The sequence below is a fragment of the Electrophorus electricus genome, chromosome 12, assembly GCF_013358815.1.
Source record: "Electrophorus electricus isolate fEleEle1 chromosome 12, fEleEle1.pri, whole genome shotgun sequence".
Lineage (NCBI taxonomy): Eukaryota > Metazoa > Chordata > Actinopteri > Gymnotiformes > Gymnotidae > Electrophorus > Electrophorus electricus.
Window position 1 is genome coordinate 3,065,108 of NC_049546.1, and position 27,106 is coordinate 3,092,213.

The following is a 27,106-nucleotide window of genomic DNA, read 5'->3' on the forward strand; positions in this document are numbered from 1 at the left end:
CCTGCCTCGTTCATTCACGAGCTCGGCCCGTGCTGTCGCGCGCTTCAGCACCGGCGCGCTGTGGACGGGGCACCGAGCCCGCGGAGCTGTTGCGTGGCAAATTCAACCAGTGCGACTTTTCGGATATAGCTGATACTAAGTAATTAGCTGATACTAATTGCCAATCTTCTTGAATTAGCGGTGAAAAGCGATGTGATTTAAATGTATGGAATGTATATGTGACTGTGCGTGTCTGACGCGGGCTGCTGCGAAGTGTGGTAGGACCGTGCGCCTGTCAAGTGCGCTTTTCAATGCGTGAAGCGCCTAGCAGCGGTGACTTGCTGAGCGCCGCTGAGGAGATTCGTTTAGTCAGGAGGATGCTGTTAGGAAATGCCTGCAGAAAGAGAGGATGAAATCTGTCGAAAGGCGCTGGAACTACTGTCCGAGCTCTGCTCCAAGGGAGAAGTGCAGAATGACAACTGCTTGGATTTTATCTACTATTTTCGAGATCTCGGCAGACCGAGGTTTTCGGACTCAGGTAAGGATTTTTCCCCTCCCTTAGAATCCACTTTTGAGGATTTCATTCGAGATCTGTGTTGGAATCTTAATCGAGTATCTTATAGTGTATAAGATACTAAAAGCAGGATAATTCTAAAATAGTAGAAGACGGGATGAAATGCACGCGACCACGATGTCCATTCCCAAACTAACCCAAAATCTCTAAAGATTTGCATGAAACACTGGGGAAACTAAACTTGTTGATGTAGCATTCGCTTTTCACCGCTCTGGGTGCTTTGGCGCGTGCGGAAGACCTTGGCGATGCACATGAACGGATTATTTCACTGCAAATGGCAAATGCATTTCAGAGGGAACTCGGTAAGAGCGGAGACTGGAGATGAAATGTGTTCCCGGAAAGAGCCCCACCCGTGTACCGACGAGTGCTTTCACAGATCGGATCAGCGCACAGACTATTAGATTCATGCTTCTGGTCTTATGAGGGCAATGCTAAAATTACTCCTGTTCACTTCTAACATGCATACAGCCTAACGACACAATTAAACTCACTTACGTAAAGTTTCTGACCTCATGAAGTTCTCATTATTCAAGTAAATCTTTACAGTCATGTAATCAAATAGCAAATAATGTTTTAAATTATTATTTAATAATAGTAAATAAGAATAGTAAACAACTATAGCAAATAATGTATTATTCTTATCTAGTAATTTATTATTATTATTATTATTATTATTATTATTATTATTATTATTTATCTTATTTAGCAGCAAAATGTCATTTGACTTCATTGGTCAGTAGTCAGGGAGATTCGTCACCAGTGTAAAAGAAAACTCATTTCAATTAACATTTGCCATTAAGACCACAGTTCAATGTATATTAACCTATTTGGTGCTAAATGCCTTATATATCAGACCCGTACTTTGTGTGTCTTGCACTAACATCATTTTCCTTAAATCTTAAAGTGAAATTTGACTATAATATGTGTTTAATATTCAACTTTTAAACTCTTTTCTGCATCTAAGCTACATAGGCACTGACGGTAAAGATTATATCCCTTTATCTATGTAAAAGTATATTTTGTTTTGTTTTTTTCAGGAAAGAACAGCTTTATCCGCAGACTAATGTTTTGATTATATTTGTGTTGCTGTTTTGTTTGTTGTTTTTACTCATATTGCAGTAGATCAGAAATGACATATCCAGGATCTGCTGCTTGTGTTGGCACATGACCTACAGGAGATCTTAAGCCATTCCTGGTCTGGGCCATTTAAAGGTCATTGTGGTTTACTCGTTACAAAGGGCAGGATCTGTCTATATCAACCCTCATTAGACTCACATAGCCAGTCACAAGTGACCGCAAGAACTGTCTGTCTGAAGTCAGACTTACTAGCACATTTATGTGGAGCAAAAGCAGTTTCATTTCAATGACTGGTCTGCTAAACCTGACAGGCAAGGAATGTTCTATATTTTGTGTAATGAGCCAACTTCTCAATTCTGTCACTGAACAGTTATTCTATTTTGCTCAGAATTCATTAGGGAAGATCTAATTATGGTATCCCAAGCAATAGCTATATATTTTACCCAAAAGTACGATGCCAATCAGATGTATTCAAGTTCCAGCAGAATGCTCTACTTTGCTAAGTTTTGCGATACACCTCATCTGGGGTGAAGGAACGGCGGAGTGAGGTGGTTTTGTGCAGCAGCTCTGCACCGTCTCAGCTGCATGCCATATGTGACCTCTCCGTTACTTCTGTGATATTATTACTGTCATTGCCAGTGGCGTCTACGATTACCTGCACACCCTCTGGGCCTTCAGCATGCATCTGCTTCCTTTCATCCTTTGTTTCTGTCAAGAACACACAAAGCGCCATAGAAACTGCCACAGTGCTGTTGCTTTGCTGCTCTCCCTCCCAGACAGTCGACGGTCTTCAAACGCCCGTTGTCCTTGGAGACCGCTGTATATACAACATGTACTCTGGCATGGTTGCTGAAGGCTCAAGGAACCGTGGTCGTGATTCTTTTCCCTGAAGAGGTGTTGCAGGAGAAGGCAGCTCAGCTGAGCCTTGGGGGGGGGGGGGATGTGCTCCGTGCCTCCATAGCTCCTGGTGGCGCTGCGCCACAGACCACATGTTGGGACAGAACCTGAGGGAGCCCAGCAAAGTGAAAACTTCATAACATAACGCTGGCCAAGTGCTTCCAAGTCAAGTAAACCCTGTGTGATTGAAGGCTGTGGCCAATCTCGGAACGCCGGGCTAAGATGCGATATGGTGATCCGGCTGCCGGGAGTCTGTGTTCTGCTCCTGGGCGCGACCGGAGCAAAAGGCAATCAGCGTTCAGAAGGACTTTCTGGTTGACAAACACCCATTGTGCTGGTGGTGAGGGGGATTAGATGAGAGTTCTGTAGCGCTCTTCTGCTCGTCTCCGCCCTGCCCAGAGATGTCTATCCATCAATCAGCCTGATCGAATGCACAGTGTACCTCTTCCACCGCAGTAAAAGGTCTCACCTTCAAATTTAGATCAGTGGTTGACAGAGGTGTCAGAGCCAGCTGCTGCTGAAGTGAACTGTGTGAACCTTTTCTCTTTTTTTTTTAAATGTACTATATGATGCAACTCCGTACATTTCAGCATGTGTGAGCTGGCGCTCATCTGCACATGCACATCCTTTCCTAAAGGGGGCGCTAGCATGTGAAAGATGAGTACGACCCTTGCCAGGCCTGCCTTTTCTTCAAAATGTGTCACTGCGCTCCTAGAACGACGCTGTCTGACGACTCGCGCCGCGCGCATCTGCTTTCGTCTGTTCCCCGCACCTCGCGGTGGCTCCTCCCACCCGCTGCACCTGGGCCGAGTAAGCCTGCGGTAATCGCATCTCACCGGATGTGCTTTAGATCAAACCCGGAGCACGTGGGAGAAGCAACGTTCCTATTGTCACATCGGAATTTAAAGTGGCGTTAAAGGTTCCATACATTTGAATCCCAAGTTGTTCATCAAAGCTTTGGATTAAAACCCGAGTGGGTGCCTCAGCTGCATTTTCTCTGCCTTCACTGAATACGGCCTCTGTGCACTTGTTTTTGGAGCAGCGGGTGGGGGTGGGGGTAAAGATAAAGACAGACACACAGAAAGTCCTTTGAAGTAAAACTCAAAAGGTATGTTAATGAGACGGAAATCTTGAACAAAGCTACCTTTTATGCTGTTTACATGCTTTTTCCGGTCTAACTAGATTAGGAAGGCACTCCCCTGGGACACGGCCAAGCCCTCTCAGCACGAGTGATGCCACGTCTAATCGGCCACAGTAAAAGTGCGCAAAGGGACGGATCAGTCACAGAGTGCTAAACGTGGCTCACAGCAAACAAACCCAAGTGTTACCACTTAGCGTCACCTCGGTGGTTAGTGGCAGCATTAACGTGTTGGCTTTGTTTTGCTCAACAACTCTTTTCCTGCAGAATCTCTATTGCCAAGTCACGCAGTAACGGAACGCACTTTACTGTCTACCGTGTTAAAAGGAATTCCAGACAGCCCATAACAGTCCGTCAGCCCCCCTCCGCTCTTGTACAATACAGCCAGAGAACCAACACTGCCCAGAATGCCTTTGGCTTTTGACCTATGACCCCTGCACAGGACACACGGGTGCATGCCCATCAACTGCTCTAGCTTGGACTGGTCCATTTCTTTGGCTTGTGTGGAGTAAATGTTACATGCTAATGTTTTTATATTTCATATTTTGGATTCTTTTTTATTTTGGGGTGCTTTTTTGCACAGCGTTTGTGTAATTCTCTCGAAGCACAGGCAAGCAGAAGTGACTTCAGAACCTTTCCCTCTCCAAATCCACCATGAAAACCAAAACAGTGTTGACAAGTATAGACAATGTTAGCAAAACACGAAACAATACCACGCACAGCATATAAAATAATAATTTTACTAAAGTAAAATAGACAAATAAAATACCTTGTTGGCTGCATGCTATGATGAAGGGGATTGTCTTTAATCTGCAACTGTTTGTTTATTTATATGTACCAATCAAATGAAAGTCTTTTGTGATACTTTAACTGAAGGGTATTAGGAGGTCATGCTTGCAGGTAGGTGCTGAAGAGAAACTCACGTGTGAACAGCTCAGTGAGGTTCACACACACCTTCAAAATAACATAACATAATAAACGTAACATGAAATAATTTGTAACAATGCAACATAAATACATTGCTCAATAATGAGGTTAGTATTACAAAGTAAACAAATTATATAATTTGTATACACTACATAATTGCAGTTACAATCTGCACAGCACTGTTTGGCGTTTATTTATTTATTTTCCTCCTTCTTACTGATCTTGATATTAACAGATCGGTTTATTTGCCCTCTGGCCAGTTAAAGTTGGGAGTATCTCAGATTGCCTCAGTTTTTCTGATTGCAAGACACTTGCAAGAATTTAACCCTCAAAAACCTGAGAAATAAAGGGATGCACTTCATATCACTCTCTGCGCTGCACTGCAGTAGTGGCACTTGCTAATAGACTTTGATGGCCATCAGTACTATTTGTGACTACTACTACATCTGTGTGTGGAAATGGTGTTGTACTGAACACACATCCTGCAGACGCAGCACTGCTTGAAGCATGTTTTCTGATTGCATGTTTTATTCATGCGCTTGGAAGTGTCTTCCCATGATTTCAGTGCAGTAACTGATGTTACCTGAGTTCCCTGAGCTCCTGTTTGGTGAACTTGCTAGTAACATTCCCATTGGCTAGCCTCGGTGTCAGTAACATTCTCATGAGGTGCTAGCATTTCTCAGCTATAAGAAATGGGTTATGATTACTCTCCCTGAAGGTAATCTTGGAGTACTCATCCATATGTCACTGTTCATTTACATTCAACCTTTACACAGCCAACTGTAAAAAAATTTTTAATTATTTTAAGGTTTAAGAGTGCTTACATTAATATTTTAAAGGGTCAAAGCCACAGGATGTCCACTGCTAAGGAACAAAACCTTTGTTATGGAGATTAAGTTATGGCAATTTAACATGCCACTTCTCTTCTCCAGCCTGAGCATACAATTAGCAGCACATGCAGAATTGAATTAGCTCTCAGTTCTTCCATCTGTGCCTGTTATATTGGGTCCAATTAGGCCAATTACATTGTTGAGAATTACAAAAGGAAGCACAGGGTTACAGGTGTAAACCATCAAAAGAGGACTGATTTAGGACCAGCCCACCCTCCGCCTGACCTTCTTAGTCACCGTAGTGGTACAGACACCAGTTCAGTATCCCTGTACTGATATGCGCTGTACAAATGGACCCTGAGATGAATCCCACAAACACAGAGGTCAGCTAACGTTCTGCCCATGACGCCTGAGTAAATGTCAGTCTTCACACATGGATCTTAGCTGTGCTTATAGTGGATAAGCAACAAAACTGACCCCTGTGGGGCAGCTGAAGCCGGCACAGGTACTTTGCCTTGGCGTTGAATATCACGGTATCTGATTGGCTACTTTGGTACCCTTTGCTTTAGCATTGAACATCACAGTATCTGATTGGCTACTTTGATACGCTTAGTTTGTCTGTCAGCAGAAAGTCAACTGCTCAGACTGTCCATCTGTGAGAAGTCCTAAGAGCAAGCCGTGTTGACACGGTATGTGTTTATCAGTCAAAGTGAATTTCACACGTCTATTCTAATAAATGCCTTAATGACACTGTTTCTTAAAGAATACATTTGAGTCTGTCCTTTGATAGTCACGTGATTGACTGTGGCTGTCCTATGACCAAGTGCATTGGGAGGCTTTTAACGAATACACGAGTCCCCTTCAGTCTTGCCCTGTGATATGCTAGAGATAGAAGGCTGCTGACTGATTTCACAATAGTTCTAGGAAGACCTGAGGTATCTAGCACCTCACGTTCAGGGCCTGTTATGGCAATAAAGGCATAAAGAGTCCCAAATAAACCTCTTTCAGACACAACATTTGTAATTTCAGACCGCATCAGGCCTCGGGTACTGCTGGCACAAGGACGCACGTCTGAGACGCTGAGACACCGAGCTAGCTGGGCTCCAAAAGCCTGCGTTCATCAAGCTAACAGCCTTCCCAACGTAGAGAACCAACTGACATGTTGATCTGCTTGCTTACAGACACTTGACTGTAAGTGACGCTGGAGTTGGTTCAGACTGAGACACACAGGACAGACAGTGTTCATCATATGACCCTGCTGGTGTGACGTTTTTTGTTTTGTTTTTTGGGGTTTTTTTTTTTTAAAGGACGTACTTGATTGTGTTTTTCTGTCCATGTCTGTCTGTTACAAAAATTCAGTAACTCAAATTTTGAAACCCATTTTCCTTGATTTCTTTTCCCCTCGCACTTACAGTCTCTCAAATCTCTCCCTGCTACTTTGGACTGTGTTTATAAGCAATCCTAAAAGAATGTCTCATTTAACGTCTCGTTTGCAGGAATACGGCACTCAGTCACCCTGTCCTTTTCTGTGCCTTTTCTCACCCTAATGGGAACAGAGTGAACAGAGATGCTATAGATCCAGCGTCTTCTCCTGACCTGCAAAAGAGGATGAGAAGGGGCCAGACTGAACGTGCACGAGTGTGCGGCAGTGTGACTAAGACCCATTCAGCCCGCACTAAAAGCCTTGCACTGTCTGTGTGGCCTAATTCGGAGACGGCGTCCCTCGAGGACAGCCAGATGGCATGAATGAAGACAGGAGGAAGAGAAGAGTGGGGAAAGAGAGAGGGGGGGATGGAGTGAAAGAGGGGAACAAAGGGAAAAGAGTGATTGGGAGAGAATAAGGAGGGATGGAAAGAGAGTGAGTGAGTGAGAGAGAGGGGGAGCTGGAGAGTCGGAGTGTGTGTGTGTGTGAGAGAGGGAGAGAGAGGGGGAGCTGGAGAGTCGGAGTGTGTGTGTGTGTGTGTGTGTGTGTGTGTGTGTGTGTGTGAGAGAGAGAGAGCTGGAGAGTCGGAGTGTGTGTGTGTGTGTGTGTGAGAGAGAGAGGGAGAGAGAGCTGGAGAGTCGGAGTGAGTGAGTGTGTGTGTGTGTGTGTGTGTGTGTGTGTGTGTGAGAGAGAGAGAGAGAGAGAGGGAGAGCGAGAGGGAGCTGGAGAGTCGGAGTGTGTGTGTGTGTGTGTGTGTGTGTGTGTGTGAGTGAGAGAGAGAGAGAGTTCCAGGCATTATATCACTTGCTGTTCATTCAGCCCTTGTGGTTGGCACTGCACACTCTCAGATCTGAGCCATGTCCTTCTGTAATGAGACATCCTTCTGTGTCCTGTTAAACAACACGTGCAGTTCTACCATGCTGACTGCTGCTTTTATCAGAGACCTTCTATGAGGCTGCATGGGACAAACCATCTGTGGATATAACACAAATGTAAAGAAATCAAATGTTATTTTCTAGTCTATACAGTATAGAAATATAAATTTATAGCTATAGTGTGTTTATTTTACCTTCTTTAGCCTGTAGATATGTTAGTATGGCTGGTAAGATATATGTTTTAAAAATTAATTTTCACACTTTTGACACATTTCTGTATAGCCTCTTAGTGAGTCACTTTTCAGGTATCACTGATCTAGAATCAGTGTACACAAGGCGGGTTGTGCTTATAAAGTGGCCTTAGCTAAAGGTGGAGATTTACTATTGTAAGACAAGCAATCTGCAGTGTCACGTGTGTAACCCATCAGAGTAATGCAAGATCAGTGAACAGTAAAGTTGTGCACTGTTTCTTCACACCCCCCCCCCCGTGTGCCATAATGATATCTGAGCTGCAATATAAATATATGACACATGCTTTATATAAAGGATTGTTTTCTTGTATGATGAATAGGGTTTTTTTTTAATGCTGTGATATTCTCCACTTCACAAGGGCATGATGGCACTCCTCTGGCACCTTGCAGCTGTGATGTTTCTTGTGTTTGTACATTATGTAACATTAAATAACTAGCTCCTGTGTGTGTGTGTGTGTGTGTGTGTGTGTGTGTGTGTGTGTGTGTGTGTGTGTGTGTGTGTGTGTGTTAGACGTGTCTGTGAGCCTGCTGTCACTGTTGGTGACCTCATGTGGCCTGGCCCTGTTTGGAGTTTCACTCTTTGTGTCCTGGAAGCTGTTCTGGGTGCCATGGCGGGACCGCTTCCTGCCGGCCTGCCTGCGGGAACCCCAGGGCGAGCAGCGGACCGTCCTGACCGACGACGAGACCCTGGAGCACGAGTACAGTGCCGACTTTGCCAAGGACTCATCCGTGCCCACGCTGGTGCCCGACTCGGCCATGAAGATCAGCCACACGTCGCCCGACATCCAGCTGGAGGTGCAGAGTGCGGGCAGGGAGCACAACCCCCAGCACGTGGCCCGTGTGCAGAGGCAGATCACAGACCCAACCTCGTCCGTCCGGTAGGTCCCAGCCGTGACACACACTGAACTCCGAGACCAGCGGGACTTGGCTGTGGTCCCGGAGGGTCGGACGCCAGCAGGCTGGTGCCTTCAGCACACCCAGGTGGTGGTTAACTGAGAAGCTGAATCAGATATGTTTGGGAGAGAAATCGCCAAACTACTGCCTTCCAGGACAGAATTTAGGCACCTGTGTCCTAAACAAAAAAAGAACTTAAAGAAAGAATCCGAAAAACTATAGCACAGGTGGTTGATTTCATTACCCTGTAAGACTAAGTGTTTGGGAAGGCAACCTTTTGTTTAAAATGTTTAATCATCCCTATTGCAGAGTTTTGGGACTTCAGCTGATGTTCCTCAGCCTGTAAACACAAGACCCATACTGCCCATACTGGCAGCATAGCAGATGTTGCACCGCTGCCATGGTGATTAAGGCTCGGTCACAGTTTTAGCCCAAGATTGATGGGTAGCTATTAGCAATGCCTCTGTTAGCAATGCCTCTGTTAGCAATGCCTCTGTTAGCAATGACTCTGTTAGCAATGACTCTGTTAGCAATGCCTCTGTTAGCAATGCCTCTGTTTGGAATACCTGTTTGGAATACCTCTGTTAGGAATACCTCTGTTAGCAATACCTCTGTTTGGAATATCTCTGTTAGGAATACCTCTTGGTCTTCCCACTATAGGCATAACTCAATCCGGAGGCAAATGAACCTCTCCAACCCCGACTTTAACCCCGCCCAGTTCCAGAGGCAGGAGTCCCTGTCGGGGCCAGGTCTGGGTCGGATCAAGCCGGAGCTCTACAAGCAGCGCTCGGTGGACGGCGAGGACGGACGTCGGGCACACAGCTGTGGCCGCCTCCACTTCATCCTCAAGTACGACTGCGACCTGGAGCAGCTGATTGTGAAGATCCACAAGGCTGAGGACCTGCCCGCCAAGGACTTCTCAGGAACCTCAGACCCCTACGTGAAGATTTACCTTCTACCTGAGCGCAAGACCAAGCACCAGACCAAAGTGCACCGCAAGACTCTCAACCCCGTGTTCGACGAGGTCTTCCTCTTCCCCGTGGCGTATGCGGAGCTGCCTGCGCGCAAGCTACACTTCAGCGTCTACGATTTCGACCGCTTCTCACGCCATGATCTCATTGGCCAGGTGGTGGTAGACAACTTCCTGGACTTGCCAGACTTTCCTGGGGAAACTAAACTCTGCAGAGACATCGTCTACGTCACTGCGGTAAGCCTTCACTTCCGGCTAGGGTACAGATATAGGCCACGCCCCTTTATACATTTGCCAAACACTTGAATGTTATTAATGTTTAACAGTGTATGGATGGGTGAGAGCTGCATGTGCCAGACACGCGGCTCCTCCTCTGATCCTCAAATCATCCTCAGATTGTCAGATCCTCAGATCCTCCTCAATGATGGCTGCTGCTGATTTTGGCTTGTCAGAAGCTCGCAGATGTGTTGCCCTCTAAAGCCGCATGGTGGACTTCGTACTGATTTTATCTCCAGCAGTAAAACTATACAGCAAAACCCATACACTAAATCCAACCACTAATCTCAACCACTATTCAATATTCATCACCTTTCATTAATTATTTATTGACCAAATGCAGAATAGGCCCTTACTCTAAGACTATAAACTCTAAGGTTATGTAAAACACTTTTTTGTCTAATTTAAGTAATATAACATGGAAATAAAAATGTTTTTAGGAGCTTCTGAAGAGGGACATTTAGGGTGATGAAATAACTGAATGAACTGGTTTATAAAAAAACGAAGTGATCATCCCCTGGAGCAATGTTTGCTTGGGCCTAGTCCAAATATTAGATGTGGCAAGCTGCAGTTTTGTCCTGGCTTTGACTGAGTGTGTACAGAGCTCCTATATGTGACAATCTAGAGCTGTCCTGAACTCGGCCTTACAGCCATATCGGGAATCTATAAAAGGAATTTGGATACTGATATGAGTGGCAGGTTCAATTGAACAAACTCAGGGAAGAATCACAAACAAAACTTTTAACAGCTAAGCGCAAAATGGATGTGTAATTGGACCAAGGCTTTAAAAGGATGCCACATATCCCCTTGCTTTTCTCCTTTGACCTTAACATACTTCTTTGGGGATGGACCTTTGCCCCAGCATCAAAGCCTGCAGGCATCTGAATGTAGTTGTTACATACAAATCGATAACTGCTGCTGATTTTGGTCTAGACTGTCAGTGGCTTGCAGCTCTTTGGCTCTCTAAAGCAATGGTCTCTCAGTGACCTCATCCAGGTTTTACTTCAAGGAGGAAGGGTATGCAGCAGTATTTATGCACTAAATCTTAATTAAACTTAAACTTAATTAAGTTAAATATCAGCCACTATTCTTCACCCATATCTCTATTTTTTATTAGAGAAACTAAGGGCAGCTATTGTAGAGCACCCCTGGATCTTGGAGATTAAGAGGCCAACAGTGGCTGCATAGCAAAGCTGGGATTCAATCCCACAACCTTCCAAGTGCTAGCCCAAAGTCCTCTGCTTATCTTTCATCAAGTTAGCGCCGCCACTGAGCTGCAGACGTTAGAGAAAGACGCGGTTGTTCTAAGAGCTGAACTTCAGTGGGAGAAGGGTAACGCAGAGGAAATGGATGTGAACGTTTAATTGGTCATTATGAGTCCAAGACATCTTTAAAATGGATTATGTCATCATTCATAAGTTATATTACACCCAGGACAAGGCATGACAGCCTTTTCAAAAGAATTGTCTTTAAGCAATAAAAATTGAAAAGAGATAATTGGCTGTGAAATTATTACATTACATTTATGGCATTTAGCTGACGTTTTTATTGAAAGCGACTTACAATTATGACTGAGTGCAACTTGAGTAATTGAGGGTTAAGGGTCTTGCTCAGGGGCCCAATAGTGGCAACTTGGTGTTGGGGCTTGAACCAGAAACCTTCCGATTACAAGTCAAGTACCAAATTATGATAATTGGGCTAGTTTGATGCTAGCATGCTTGAGCTTTGCTCCTGGGTGAGACCACCAAGACTACAGTCCATGATGTTTGAAGGATTGTGGGACTATGACAGATGCTTCTGGTGCTTCACCACTCCCCATGGCAGCTGTTATTGTCTAACCTCTGCTTATGAGTTCTGATGAACCTTACCGAAAGCTTCTAACACTCTACAGCACATGTGGGTCACAGATCAACACAGGCCTCTGCATGCTATCGTTAATCACACATATGATATATATGTTTGTGTTCCTACCCTCAAAACAGAAGAGTGAACTGGGAAGGAGGGTATTTTAGAAAGCCAGCCTTTGCCCTGACAGGAAGCTGCAGCTCTTGAGATGTATGGTATTAAGTACTAGAACACCACTACTAGGCCAGAGTTTGGCTCAATTGGGCAAATTAATTACTGACTTACTATGGTCCCAAAGGAACACTGTATTCACACTTACTTAGATGCCCTCAACTACCAGTGACTCTTAGTATTATATTGTATTCCACACTATTTTTGTCTCTTTACAAGCCATTTTTGTTTTAGAAACTTTTTTTGCATCTTTTCGCAGTTTACGTCGTCGTGTACATGCTCCTTGGCCAAATGTTAGTGTCAGCGTATCTAAAAACATCTGCAAGCATTTTGTTATGGCTCTTTCTGGTCCCATAGTTCTGAGAGGTTTGATTTTAAGTCTGTGATTAAAAGTGTAGGGGCTTCCTTTGGATGCTGTCAGGATCTTAGCACGGGTCTGGAGGGCCTGCTTCAGGCCAACAGCACACATCACATGATCACCAAGCCTTTCATTTGTAGGCCATATCTCCACAGACAGGCTAGCAAGGGACCTCCTGTAGCTGGAGCTGTACGTACATAAATGCATAAATTTATATACCTGATTTTTAACTTCCCATATGTAATGGGAGTGTGGTGGGGGGATGATAGCATTCATAAAAAATATGAAGGTTTAGATCTTTATACAAACAACCATGAGTAAAGACTCCATTATGTCGACAGCAGAGGGAAATGAATTTTGTTTGAAGGAGCTGATTTTAAAATATGCATGATGCCACTTCTGAGAGAGAATAAGTCAAAGGAGGAGAAGCCGATCGTTGCTATTGACTCGTTGTTCCTATACTTAGTCTTTGCACACCGCTCACTGGTACAGCTCATTCTACAGCCCATTTCGTAAACTACCATAGATGGAGTGGGGCTGGATTTGTGGTTCCATTCTGAGTGCCTCTGGGTCAGGCTGTGAGACCCCTGGAATGCATATTGGAGAAGTTCCTTGGTGAAGACACAATTACACGAGCATTTAGACGTTTCTCCAAAAATCCTACACTTACTTCTGTTTTCCTATGAAGAACATAAAAACATCTTTGGTAGCAGAAGTTCTTTTGACTCAGCTTCAAGCATTACTTTGTTTACTTAAACTGTTGTTTACTTAAGTGGATTTTAGGTAATTTATGCAATTTACCATCGTATTTTCACATAAGTAGTCAGATCAGTTGTTTTGCTTAGATACGTTTTGGGACAATTTTCAGTTGTTGCAAATGAGATTTGTGTCTGACTTTGAAATTATAACCTCTAAGTAAACATACTGATACTAACGAGTAGACATTAAAAACAATCGGATGTTAAAGTTAACTCAATCTTAAGGAGTCTTAAGGAGATATAACCAGATACATGAAATTAAGTTAGAATTTTCTCAAAACACTAAAAAAATTCCTCGCTGACATTCTGAATCAAAAGTCTATACCAGACTGGCTTTAATGTCTCTGTGTTGTGATATTTAATATCACTATATACCATTTGTTGTAAGTGATGTTTGATCAGATCTGATTGTCTTGTAATCTCTGGATCACCTATAAATAAAACACAAAATAATTAATGTATGCAAAGGGCAGCCTGGGGTGGAAGGGTGGGGGGGGCAGACAGAGAGACACTGAAGAATCACTAATCCGGAAGAATAAAGGTCACTCGGGATGATCGAGTGCCAGGGAATGAGCTGCCAGTGAGCCGTCAGAGAGACATTTTCTGAGTCCTGAGAAATGACATTTCTGGAGGAAATAATTGAAATAGTTATACAAAGACATAAAAAGTCATGTTGTTATTTAGCACTTGTATATTATTGGATGATAGCATGGTGGCTTGGTGGTTAGTATGTTTGCCATGCAGTGCTAGGGTCTTGGGTTTGAGTCACTATCTGGGTAGAGTTTCCCTGTTCTCTCTCTCTCTGTGGGTTTCCTCCCACAGTCCAAAAACATGGAGGCTAGGTTGATTGGATACTCTGTATCAATGTGACCTGTGTGTATGTATGTATGTCCAGGGATGGGTGGTGCTCTGTCCTGGTCTTAACCTCCTCCCCTTCCCCTGGTCCAGTCCCCTAGGGGGCTGCTTCTTGGTGCTATGTAAATCATTCAGGCCCATAACCAGCCAGATTTGCCCCAACACTCCAGTGCTCTGAGCAGGAGACACTCTGGTGAAATGTTCCAGCCTGGTTTGCTTTCCTTCCTTACTCGATGAGTTCTGTGTGTTCATGTGCACATCTGACACCTGATTGTTTGCTCAGATGGCTGTAACTTGGTCCAATCAGGAGTTAGAGGAAGTCTAAAATGACTGTGAAAATGACCGTGGTTGGGGCGGGGCATAAGAGCAAGGTTAGAACTGGGAGGGGCAGAACACACCCAGACTTTGCGTCGCCTGCTCATTACATCACGTAACTGGTATAATCACAGCCTTGTGCATACGGACACGCTTTCGGTTTTTCCTTCGGACTTCCTGGTTTCTCTTCATTCGACTTCTCTCGTGTCGACTCTGCTGCTTTCTGCTGTGATGTGGCTAGTCCTGCTCTCCTCAAATGAATGCTTTTGCTCAGAAGTGCTAATGCGACTTACAATTAATGAAAGCGAACGGGGCCCAGTTAGCACGTGCACATTAACCTCATGCTAAGTGGCCTCTGATAGCTTTCTTTCATTACTGGTTATGTAAAGCATTTTTCTTGAAGTGTCTCTTTAAAAGGCCATCGGGCGAGTGTAGAAAGGTTGACAACGCTCCGCAGGGACTTGTGAGTCTGGATAATCACACAAGATAGACTGCCTCCAGTTTCTCTCAGCCATATTGACCCTCTTCACAACTGTGCCGTAATCTCATCCACAGTGCGCGAGTGACCATAATTCCACCGCTGACTTGATTTAAGTGCTTGTGAGAATAGAGGGGACTGTTATTCTATAGTCTACAGATGGAGGGGTGTGATTGAATTAGGCTGCCTGAGAGGAAAGGGTGTGTTCCCGCGCTCCACTCCTCAAACGCTCGCTCACACAGAGCTCGCGCACTCGAACGGCGCACGCTGGGTTAAAACCGACGCACCGGCTCGAGCGTTGTCATGGCGTCAGCACTGCTGATGAAATGTCACTTTGCTTCCCCACTCCATCGTTAACACACTACAACAAATCGATCCATGTAAATTATTCAAATGGATACTTATTCTAGAGGCAGAGCAGAAAGGTTGAGCCCAACTCTGAAGCATTGTCTGGTTTTCTGCTATAGCAGGTCGACTATTTGTCATCATAACCAAGAAGGCAGGATGTGTACTGATATAAAAATGGATACTCCAATTGTAGATTATAATCTGTTGAAAAACTCTGTCTCCCTTGTTGCTAATGGGGGTTTTCGTTTTCAACGTAAGTTTTCAACAAGACACTGCAAACAAAAGACACTTATTTATAGTAGTCGTATCCTACAGACTAATTACAACTCACAAGGAACATCAAGGTGTGTGCAGTGTATTACAACAAGCACGAAGCATTCCTTTGGAGGGATGTCTTAGTTGCAGAACCCATGTGGTCAGAAGTATTTATTTGTTGGCAGTGTCAACAGGATATGTTGCCCCACTCTACTGAAATCAACTCTGCCTCTCGCTGCAAGCCTTTTTTAACAAGACGGGGTATCTTTCAATTACATCAAACATTTTCTTGGTGTGATTAGTGTCAATTTGCAGCTCTCAGTCAAACTATTTCTTCAGCGAGCAACCGATCAGATTCACTCAAATTCCGTTTCCAGAGTGAAACACTAGCGGCATGTATCAGATCTCGGTGTCCCCCAGCTCACACAGGCTTTTAGCCTGGTGACAGTCCTCATGCCTCATCCCCTAATGAGGTTAGAATTTGTAGTATTTCAGTCCGCCTGAAATGGATAAAAATCAGGTAAGCCTAATTGTGACAAATTAGAAATACATTGGCAGTAAGACAGGTACAAACAGAACCCAGGGCAAAATTAGGATAGTAGGACATTAGTGTTTTCTACTGATAGTACTAGCAGCAGAGCAGAATTGCCTCTCCAAATCCTAATAGCACATTACTAGTTTGCATCTATGTCGAGAGCGGCAGTGTGTGAAAGGGAGCGTGACCTCGCCTCGCCTCGCCTCGCCTCGCAGGAGTCTGGGCTGTCCCAGCCTGCTCACAAGCAGCTACGTCCTACAATACAGTGGACCAAAGCTCGAAATGGATTTAAGCCATCGAATGTATCTAAATGACCTATCGTATCTAACCGAGCCAGTGTATTTACCTGTATGTGACAGTACCTAGCTGTTCTACCTAAAGGTACTGTAGTGTAGCAAGCAGACCTCACCACCAGCTACTCCCTGCTGGGTGGTAATGAACACAGTTCCAAACCTGCCGGGCTCATGCAAGGGGGACCTGCTCCGATAATGAACCCCTCTCTGCAGTCAGGCTCCAGTGACCTTTCAGTCCAGGGCTGATAAACGAAATCTCCTGCTGTAAAAGGAACCTGTGGGGCCCGATGCACTAGAAGCCGGGCAGAAAAGAGGGCACACTTATCCTAGCATGCCCTTCCAGCTCTGGGGATGCGTGCGGCAGAGATTACGGGATGTGTAGTGCGGGGGTCAAAGGCCCTGAAAACCCAGTGTTTGTACATAGTTGCGTGTGTTACACTCCCATTGATCACAGGAGCACTGTATCCAATTTCGTAAACCGTAATGAAAGTTCTATTGCTCTGTTAACAAAGTGAAAAGGACAATTGGTATTCAGCAGAAATCGCTTTCAGTCACTAATAGTGTCATTAGCGTTTTGTTTGGGAAAGTGTTCCTTCATGTTTACCAAATGGATTTATTACAGCACAGCAGAGGAAATTCTACCTCAATATCTCGGTAAGGAGCCACCATGGCACTTATGTTCCTGTATCTGAGTGCATTAAGATGGCTCAGCGTGATCAGGCTCTTAGTGATAATCCTACTACGGCCTCTGACATGCTCTTAGTGCCATTACCATCCAGCCTGGTCGTGCAATGGAGTGTTTTCCATTAACATATATTGGTGAATAATTGGGAAGGCCTGGATGTCCAGGCAGCTGTGTGGTTGGGGAAGGCCTGGCAGCTGTACGCATTAGAGAACCATTTAGGCTTTGCACACAGTGATTTATGGCTTATGTACGATTCAATGACTTATTTCTCCATTTCCTCTGTCTTGTTGTCTGATTCCATCAATGTGCAGATGGGAAGCAGAACAGGGAAAGCATGCGTCTGGAGGAGCTAAAGCGCAGTGACGTTTAGCGAAATCTAATAGCTGGTCAATTTAATATAGAAATGAGTAAAGTTTTCCCATCTCCACCCAGGTACAGGTAGGAACTACAGCCCACTTTGTTGCCATGACCACTCTGTGTTAGTCCTCCACCAGCTCTGCATAAGTGCAAAGTTTCTGACCACAGGACCTTTGTGGCAGGATATTTTTAGGTGGGAGACCAATCTGGACACAGCTGAAGAGTGGATCTGAATCTGAATCTAAATGCGAAACTGAATAGTGATATTAACACATAAAAAACCCTGCAGTGCCACTGCAGTGCCTGACACTAATTACCATGACACCCAGTACCATGGCGCCCACTACCATGAGGCCCAGTACCATGGCACCCACTACCATGAGGCCCAGTACCATGAGGCCCAGTACCATGGCACCCACTACCATGAGGCCCAGTACCATGAGGCCCAGTACCATGAGGCCCAGTACCATGAGGCCCAGTACCATGGCACCCACTACCATGAGGCCCAGTACCATGGCACCCACTACCATGAGGCCCAGTACCATGGCACCCACTACCATGAGGCCCAGTACCATGACACCCACTACCATGAGGCCCAGTACCGTGAGGCCCAGTACCATGGCACCCACTACCATGAGGCCCAGTACCATGGCACCCACTACCATGAGGCCCAGTACCATGGCACCCACTACCATGAGGCCCAGTACCATGGCACCCACTACCATGAGGCCCAGTACCATGAGGCCCAGTACCATGGCACCCACTACCATGAGGCCCAGTACCATGGCACCCAGTACCATGGCACCCAGTACCATGGCACCCAGTACCATGAGGCCCAGTACCATGAGGCCCAGTACCATGGCACCCACTACCATGAGGCCCAGTACCATGGCACCCACTACCATGAGGCCCAGTACCATGGCGCCCACTACCATGAGGCCCAGTACCATGGCACCCACTACCATGAGGCCCAGTACCATGAGGCCCACTACCATGAGGCCCAGTACCATGGCACCCACTACCATGAGGCCCAGTACCATGGCACCCACTACCATGAGGCCCACTACCATGAGGCCCAGTACCATGGCACCCACTACCATGAGGCCCACTACCATGGCACCCACTACCATGAGGCCCACTACCATGAGGCCCAGTACCATGAGGCCCACTACCATGGCACCCACTACCATGAGGCCCACTACCATGAGGACCAGTACCATGGCACACAATACCATGAGGCCCACTACCATGAGGCCCAGTACCATGGCACCCACTACCATGAGGCCCACTACCATGAGGCCCACTACCATGGCACCCAGTACCATGAGGCCCACTACCATGAGGCCCACTACCATGAGGCCCACTACCATGGCACCCACTACCATGGCGCCCACTACCATGACGCCCACTACCATGGCGGCCACTACCATGGCGCCCACTACCATGAGGCCCACTACCATGGCACCCACTACCATGAGGCCCACTACCATGAGGCCCAGTACCATGGCACACACTACCATGAGGCCCACTACCATGAGGCCCAGTACCATGGCACCCACTACCATGGCACCCACTACCATGAGGCCCACTACCATGGCACCCAGTACCATGAGGCCCAGTACCATGAGGCCCACTACCATGAGGCCCACTACCATGGCACCCACTACCATGACGCCCACTACCATAGCGGCCACTACCATGACGCCCACTACCATAGCGGCCACTACCATGCCTCTATCGTGTCAGTGTCACTGTTTGCCCAGTTTTGTCTGGTCAGTAGAGGACCTGTGGTCAGAAACTGACCAGTGATCAACAGGGTAGAGTGTAACTGATAAAGTAGATGCACCTGATACATAATATAGCGGCTAATGAGGGCAGCAGCAAACTAGGTGCTTGTAATACATGGGTGGTAAGAGCACTTCCTTCTTAGATCAATCAGAGTGTTGGGGCCTGCAAAAATCTCTCTATCTCTTTATTAGAAAACATAAGACAGCAGTACGTGAGTAGTTACTCACCCATGTTCAAAGTCAGAATGCAGGTAATTTAGCATCCATCACACAGGAGCAGGTCTGTGACAAGTGCCATCTAACAGGCTAACAAACTCCGTTAGTTCACTGAACAAGATTCGTCTCTTCACTGCCTTAGAGGGTTAACCATAGCCATTAGGTTAAATGGACAATCTTAGTTTGTATTCACCTTGAGAAAATGGGAACCCATTCACAAGCTCTTCATCTCAAGCCAACTGCTGTCCCAGAATTCCAAGCCAAGCACCAAGATCCTCCTTTGGCTGTCATTAATCAATTACTTTCTCTCAGAATTTTCCCCAATTAAAAAAAAAACATTTAAATGGTGTGTTCTTGTGAAAATGATGCTATTTTAAGAGAGGTGATAATTAGAGAGCAGGTCTCCGCTTGAGAGTGAGAAGTGAACAACTAGAGTGGGGGAAGCAGGATTTTCTGATGTGGGGAACGCCTCTCAAAAGGCCCGCCAGATCCCACACAACCTACTGGTGCTTTCCGCTGAGTCCCAGTTCCCCCAGTGCCGCTGCCCATCAGCTACCTGCATGCGGGCCTGCTGTAGCAGGCCTGCTCTAGGTCCGCTGTTCCGGGGCTTGTGTGCATACCCCTTGTCAACGAATCCCAGCTGGTTGGAATTTCACACTTTCCAACAAAAGTGCTAGAGAATGCTGTTACTTATCCAGTGCTGAGCTGATAATAAACCGAGATCCAGTCCTGAGATACTGTTTTTTGGCGTGCGTGTGTGCGTGCCTGCGTGTGTGTGTACGTGCATGTGTATTTGAATAAACTGCTTTATAACTGCTTTACATCTGTGTGGCATGGAGTCAACTAACATCTGACACCTGCGAACAGATATTCCAGCCCAAGATGACTGGACTACATTCCACAGTTCTTCTGCATTCTTGGGTTTTGCATCAAAAACAGCATTTTTTATGTCACTCTACAAATTCTCAATCGGATTGAGGTCTGGGGATTGGGCTGGCCACTTCATAACATCAATCTTGTTGGTCTGGAACCAGGATGTTGCCCGCTTGCTGGTGTGTTTGGGGTCGTTGTCCTGCTGAAACACCCATTTCAAGGGCATTTCTTCTTCAGCATGAGGCAACATGACCTCTTCCAGTATTTTGGCCTGGTATGCAATAAATGGGTCCAACTCCAAAGTATGAGAAACATCCCCAAACCATTATGCTTGCACCTCCATGTTTTACAGTCTTCACAGTGTACTGTGGCTTGAATTCAGTGTTTAAGGGTCATCTCTCAAACTGTCTGTGGCCTTTAGACCCAATAAGAACAATCTTGCTCTCATCTGTCCATAGAATGTTGTGCCACTTCTCTTTAGGCCAGTCAATGTGTTCTTTGGCAAACTGTAATCTTTTTAACACATCCTTTTTCAACAATGGTACTTTACAAGGGTTTCTTGCAAATAGTTTGGCTTCACATAGGCATCTTCTGATGGTTGCAGTACTCATAGGTAACTGAAGATCTTTGATTTCCCCGGAGCTGATCATTGAATGCTTTTTTGCCATTCTTATTATTCTATGATCTACGCGGATGGTAGTATTTCTTTTCCTACCATGTGTTTCGGGTTTTGTTTGTCATTTTTGTTAGCCAATTATTTTCAAGTTCAAGTTCGGTTTATTCGTCACATACATAGTCATACACAGTATAACTCGCAGTGAAATGGTGCTGCACTTCTTTATATGTTTTCTCATCTCCAATCAAGTTCTTGATCAAAGTTCTTTCTCCTTCGGTACAATGTCTGGAACGACCCATTTTACTCACTGAGCAGGGGCACCAGCAGGTCCAAATTTGCTGCCCTCCTTCTTTAAATAAAGGCCATAATTGACACCTGTTTCTTCATGGAATGAATGACCTCACTAATTGAACCCCACACTGCTATTAATTTGAACACACCCCTTTCATTAAATGAGTCAATTACACCCAATTAGCAGCGTGCATATCATGACTGTTGATTCTGTTGGTTGCTCATTACTCGGCTACACCTAGTCATGAATTTTTTCACGTTGTATTATCTTTTCTGCCAAAATCATTAATTAAATACATTAGTGATGTTAGACTGCTATTATGTGACTTTTTTCCTGAGTAATGGTTAGACGTTGTTAATAGTGCTTCCTTTTTAAAGGTTCCGGGATCTTGGCTTTGAGCCGATGTCCATGTGTGTATCGTGATTTTGCTACAGGATAACGTGGACTTGGGCGAGCTGATGTTCTCTCTCTGCTACCTTCCGACCGCTGGCCGCCTGACCATCACAATCATCAAAGCCAGGAACTTAAAAGCCATGGACATCACAGGAGCCTCTGGTACTCTGAGCCTTCATTAGCCCAGTCATGAGCTTACCTGCAGGCTGGTCAGGGCTTCAGGGAGACATGGGATTGTGTGTGCCACTCTAGTTTAAAAGCCAGTTTACCTTACTTGTAATTTTCCATACACGTGTGCTACACTGTTCTTGATGCAGTGTTGTAAAGTAACAAAGTACTTTATTTTACTTTATTTGTTTACAATTTAACTATTTGTACTTTATCTACATATATTTACTTTTCACCATCCTTTATTCCACATGTGAAGGTTTCATATTTATATTATATATTTACTTCAGAACCTTAGTTATGGTTCCAATTCATTAATTAATTCAAATGAATGTATTAATTTGTTGTCTAAAGAATCCTCACACAATTGCAGATCACAAATGGGCACTTAATGAAAGCCAGTGGTAATGTCTATTTTAAAGATTCTTCCACAGCTCATCTCATGGTCTCAGTCTACACAATGACACATTCTCCACATCTTCATTTGAACATGTTCTAATTTGGAAAATATAAGCAGCTTTTCATAGTTGCACTGTGAAGGCTGTCAGCAAGAGCTACTGAGATCAGCAGTCCTGTTTTAACCAGTATATCACAAAGTGTAATGTTATGCACATCATTATATAAAACCCTTTATTGTGTGTTGTGTTTATAACACACACAAATATGCACATTCAGCACACATTCCTGTCAGTTCTTTTGAAAGCAGAAAAGTCTCAAATTGAGAGACGCTTGAGATTTCTTGCAGTAAGAGCTGAATACTGCCTTGGCTGAAGGGTAGTTTTCTAGCTTCTCTCCCTGTTCTGTGTTGAGTGTGACGTTTGTGGTTTATTTCAGATCCGTACGTGAAGGTTTCCCTCATGTGTGATGGACGGAGACTGAAGAAGAGGAAAACGTCCACCAAGCGCAACACGCTGAACCCCAGCTACAATGAAGCCATCGTCTTCGACGTCCCACCGGAGAACATAGACCAGATTAGTCTCTTAATCGCCGTGATGGACTATGATCGGTGAGGGAAGCTTCTCTGAGCCATTCGGCTACTCCAAATCCCTCCCCCTCCCCCATTTCTTCTTCTTGGAAACCGATGATTGCGTTTTGGAGTAAGTACTTCAGGACAAAGGCTGAACTGAGGTGGTGTTATTGAGACTTGGGTAAATTACTGATTACAGGGAAATTTATGAGGTGTTGATGTATATTCCACTCTTCCTCAACAGAAAGGAATGGTTTTTGTAATGAACTAAACCTGTGCGTTTTGACTTCTCCTTGACCTTTCCATGCTCAGTGGTGTCTGGTGTCACGTATAACACACATCAGCTGTAATTGGATGTTTTAACAGAAGCTGTCACATCTAAAATGGAAAAAAAATGGACAGCATTGAGAAGCAGTGGAGGTTTTAGAAGCAGTGGAGGTTTTGTGGTGGTTTTATTGTCCTTCATCTCCTCCAAAGGAAGAGAAATACAATAACACTGGTTTTCATACAAGAACAGATTGATATCACGTGTAAAAATGCTTCAGGGAGCGTTTGCCACTTTCACAAAGATGAACAGATAATAGGTCAGGGAAGACAGATCAAGAACAGAGTGGAGAGAGAGAGAGAGAGAGAGAGAGAGAGAGAGAGACCAACAAAGAGACAGCGAGGGAGAGAGACAGAGAAACAGAAAGAAGGCAGTAGAGGAGGTTTTTGCTTCTGAGTGGTGTTAAGAGTGAATATTTCATGAGATGGTATAATCTGCCAAACATCGCTGGCCTCTCATGCTCTGAGCTTTCCAGCTTTCACACTGGCACAGCGATACACGCACACATTACGATCTCAGTCAAAAGCTGATACAAGTAGCAGACTGCATTTCAGACCAGATCAGCTCAATAACGATGCAACTCGGGACAGTAAAGACCATTTCTGAAAGAAAAGATGAAAAAAACAGCTCATGAGAAACAGGAAGTGCTTAGAAATGCCATCTTTAAAAGGACTGTTAGTCACCCTAAAAGCACAGCCAGTCTCCTGGTTTGAGTTATAGCCTGGTTCACCTTCCATGTTGCTAGGCAGCCTTTTCTGCCCCTGCCTGGCCCGTAGCCTTGCCAAAGGGCCAGGAACTGTGGGTAGATTTCTCTCTGCTTCAGTTCTGTCTACGTGACCCAACGGCTGCCAGTTACTGGGTCGTATGATTCTGTTGAGAAGAAGAGAGGACCTGTGTCAGTCTTCCCATCATATCAAAGAACAGTCAGATGTCATCTTATAAACGACCCCCCTCAAATAACACTAGCGTTGCTCGGAGTCCCACTTGGTTCCTAGTGACAGACTTCAATATTCCATGAGGAGGAACTCTGCGCTACTAGGGGTTCCAACCTTGGAGCAGTTTTTTTTTTTTTTTTTAAATTACGTCAATATATACCAGGTTGTAACTACAGTATTTATGACAATAACACGAGCAGAGAAATCAAACCTTGTTCTCTGGACTTCTTTCATCTGTTTATCTCTGAGACGAGTCCCTTCTCTCGTCCACAGTGTAGGTCATAATGAGATCATCGGCGTGTGTCGAGTGGGGAATGCGGCGGAGCACCTGGGTCGAGACCACTGGAGCGAGATGCTGACGTACCCCCGCAAGCCCATAGCCCGCTGGCACCCGCTCATAGAGGTAACGTAGGAGAACAGGTCTCCTTTTTCTCTCAGCCTTAAGCCAGCTTTAGCTAGGTCTGCAGGCACGGAGGTCAGTTGTACAGCGCAGTTTGGTTTACTGCTCTCACACACCCACTCAACATTGCAAAATACTCACGATATCTAATCAGAAAGAAAAAACACAAAACCCCAAAAAACAGCCTTCAGGGCTGGAGTTTGCCATCTTCAATCTAATTCCAACCCTACTCAATCCCACCTGACTGCAGGCTGCACAAAGACTCCACATACATTTGCATATTCTGCTACACTGTGCTAGGCTAGAATAGATCAAAGATTGCGGCGTGTGTTTGGTTAGGTTTGAAAACAGGCCAATCGAATATAGGAGCACTACATATTACAGCAGGAGATGTTGGGTTAGAGTTGAGACCAACTTCTCCAGAACCAGGGGTGGATGCTCTTGCTCCGAACTTGGGCAACGGATTTTATGGGGAAACAGGAAATTGTGATTTTGTTCTGACAGCAGGAAGGCAACATGCAGTCCCTGCAGGGTCTGGAAGTGCGCGGTTTCTTATTAAATCTATTAGTGTAACAACATCCTGTTATCGTGCCTCAATCACTATCACAGTCATAGAAAACATTAACACCCTCAGTAAAGAAATCTGCTTTGCAGCTCAGCTAAGAAAACGTTATAAGCAAAGCAATAACTAAAACCGTGGGAAAGACAATAGAGATAATGTAGGAACTCGACGAATGCTCCTGGCCACAGGAAAGGCGGCAGACTCGGGTGGGGTTTTACAGCAGGCTTGCATTTACGTCCACCTGCGAGGATACCTTTCAGGAACAGGAGCTTCGTAATACCATGTTTCCTCTTCAGGGCTTTTCACATGTGTCTGCTTTGTCTTAGCTGCAGAGAGCTGTCAGGGTAAGGCCACTTCAAATCCCTTGCCTGTCCTGCCAGGACCCTCGAAACGAAAAGGGTTTTAGAGTCATTTATGCTTGTGCAAGGGGAACTAAGCAAAAAAAATAAGCAGGATGGCAGAAGTCATGCACTGAGCTTCACTCATCTAAAGAGTTCTGAAAAAGCTCACCTCAGGCAGGAGGAACTGGTGTGAAGGCAGGAAAGAAAAATTCAATCAGATGCTATTTGCTTCCTTAAGAGAGAGAAGTAGAGGATGGAGAGGTGGGGTCATTATGGGCGTGGCTCCTGAGTGACAAATGATTTAGGATCAGGGTGACATAACACCTGCTGGTAACATCCTGCCGTGAGAGTGGGATTTCCAAAAATTGAGACAAAGCGCTGAGTTTGTAATTGTATCTCAACCCTTCTCCCCTCTGCCTTGCATGTAGTGGAACTTTACTGGATCTTCCAAGCTGTCCTGTTTGCATCTGGAGGTGTCTGTGGATGTGACTATCCTGGCTGTACAGCCGTGGGCTCTAGACTCACCCATGGGGTCCAAACTCACCTGTGGGCTCTAGACTCACCCATGGGGTCTGTGGGGTCCAGACTCACCCGTGGGGTCCAGACTCACCCGTGGGGTCCAGACTCACCCGTGGGCTCTAGACTCACCCATGGGGTCTGTGGGGTCCAGACTCACCCGTGGGGTCCAGACTCACCCGTGGGGTCCAGACTCACCCATGGGGTCTGTGGGCTCTAGACTCACCCGTGGGCTCTAGACTCACCCGTGGGCTCTAGACTCACCCGTGGGCTCTAGACTCACCCATGCCCTTCCCCCCCCACCTCTCTGTTCCAGTGGAGCGGTCAAGGAAACACTGGTGGGAGTCAAGGCTCTTGTTCCTCTCTCAAGAATCCTCCGTCACCCTGACGACTGTGTCTGAGCTCCACATCGCCACGCTGGGAGGGAGACGTAGCAAATCGTTTCACTTAAAATGTGTTCACACACACAGTTAAATGGCACGCATGTACAGGACTTGCACATGGAAGAGAGTGTCTATTGTACTGCATGTCAAAACGACTATGTGTGAATATGTTTATGTTTATGGAGAAAAAAACACAAAGAAACAAAGGGAAACCCTGAACACGATTGTGTCTTTCTTTAAACTTCATCTGACAGGTACGTATTTTTGACAGTATCATGTTTTATGTACGTGTATAACCCCACTGTAAAAATTCATCGATGTTTGGAGTGCCGTGCATGGTTTTTGTGTGTGTGTGTGTGTGTGTGTGTGTGTGTGTGTGTGTGTGTGAAATTTTGTTCTTGCAGTGTAAAACGACTATCATTCTGTATGACAATACATGAGAAGTATAACATCAGAGTTGTTGTCCGTGATTGCTTAATGTCAAAACAAACTCTGCAGTCCTACTCCACCCAGCACAGACGAGCCTCTATGAGGCCAGACAGAACTCTACAAGACGCTGAATAGATCAGAGTTGTTCAGTCATTAACCCTCAGTGCTGAGACCAGCCCACGCCTTCACCCTCGCGGTTCAGAGAAAGCACATGATGTCAGACGCCAGCCGCACACACCCAACGCCTGCGCTCATCTTCAAATCAGTGGAGGGCACAGGGATGACACCGGGACCCTGGGGAAAAGAACAAACGCAATCTGTTACCGACGGTGACGGATAGGCCTTTAATCAAAGTCAAGTCGCACAAAGGTCTCCTGACACGTGGTGCTGCGTGGGTTATAACCTGCAATGTCGTTAAAATAACATCAGCCGCACGCTGCGGCAGTGCGGAGTCAGCAGGAGGCGGCTGTTGACGGCAGCAGACAGGTGGAGCTCACAATTACAGACAGCAGGCAGCGCTGGCTGATTGCCTGCGCGAT

General features: G+C 45.5%; 1 protein-coding gene across 1 annotated transcript; it reads left to right on the top strand.

The window, feature by feature from the left end:
• On the top strand, positions 1–26,576 carry syt9b (synaptotagmin IXb). Its single transcript, XM_027018226.2, has 7 exons — positions 1–517; positions 8,483–8,849; positions 9,526–10,072; positions 21,583–21,703; positions 22,544–22,715; positions 24,210–24,339; positions 26,072–26,576. The coding sequence occupies exons 1-7, from the start codon at positions 370–372 to the stop codon at positions 26,141–26,143; spliced, it is 1,557 nt and encodes a 518-aa protein (XP_026874027.1). The 5' UTR covers positions 1–369; the 3' UTR covers positions 26,144–26,576.
• Positions 26,577–27,106: the final 530 nt, after the last annotated feature.

What these genes read in the sequence shown, in the direction of transcription:
- syt9b (XM_027018226.2), top strand. Translation starts at nt 370, where the DNA reads ATGCCTGCAGAAAGAGAGGATGAAATCTGTCGAAAGGCGCTGGAACTA. An exon ending in ACCGAGGTTTTCGGACTCAG is followed by an intron (nt 518 to 8,482) that starts GTAAGGATTTTT and finishes TGTGTGTGTTAG; the next exon opens with ACGTGTCTGTGAGCCTGCTG. An exon ending in GACCCAACCTCGTCCGTCCG is followed by an intron (nt 8,850 to 9,525) that starts GTAGGTCCCAGC and finishes TTCCCACTATAG; the next exon opens with GCATAACTCAATCCGGAGGC.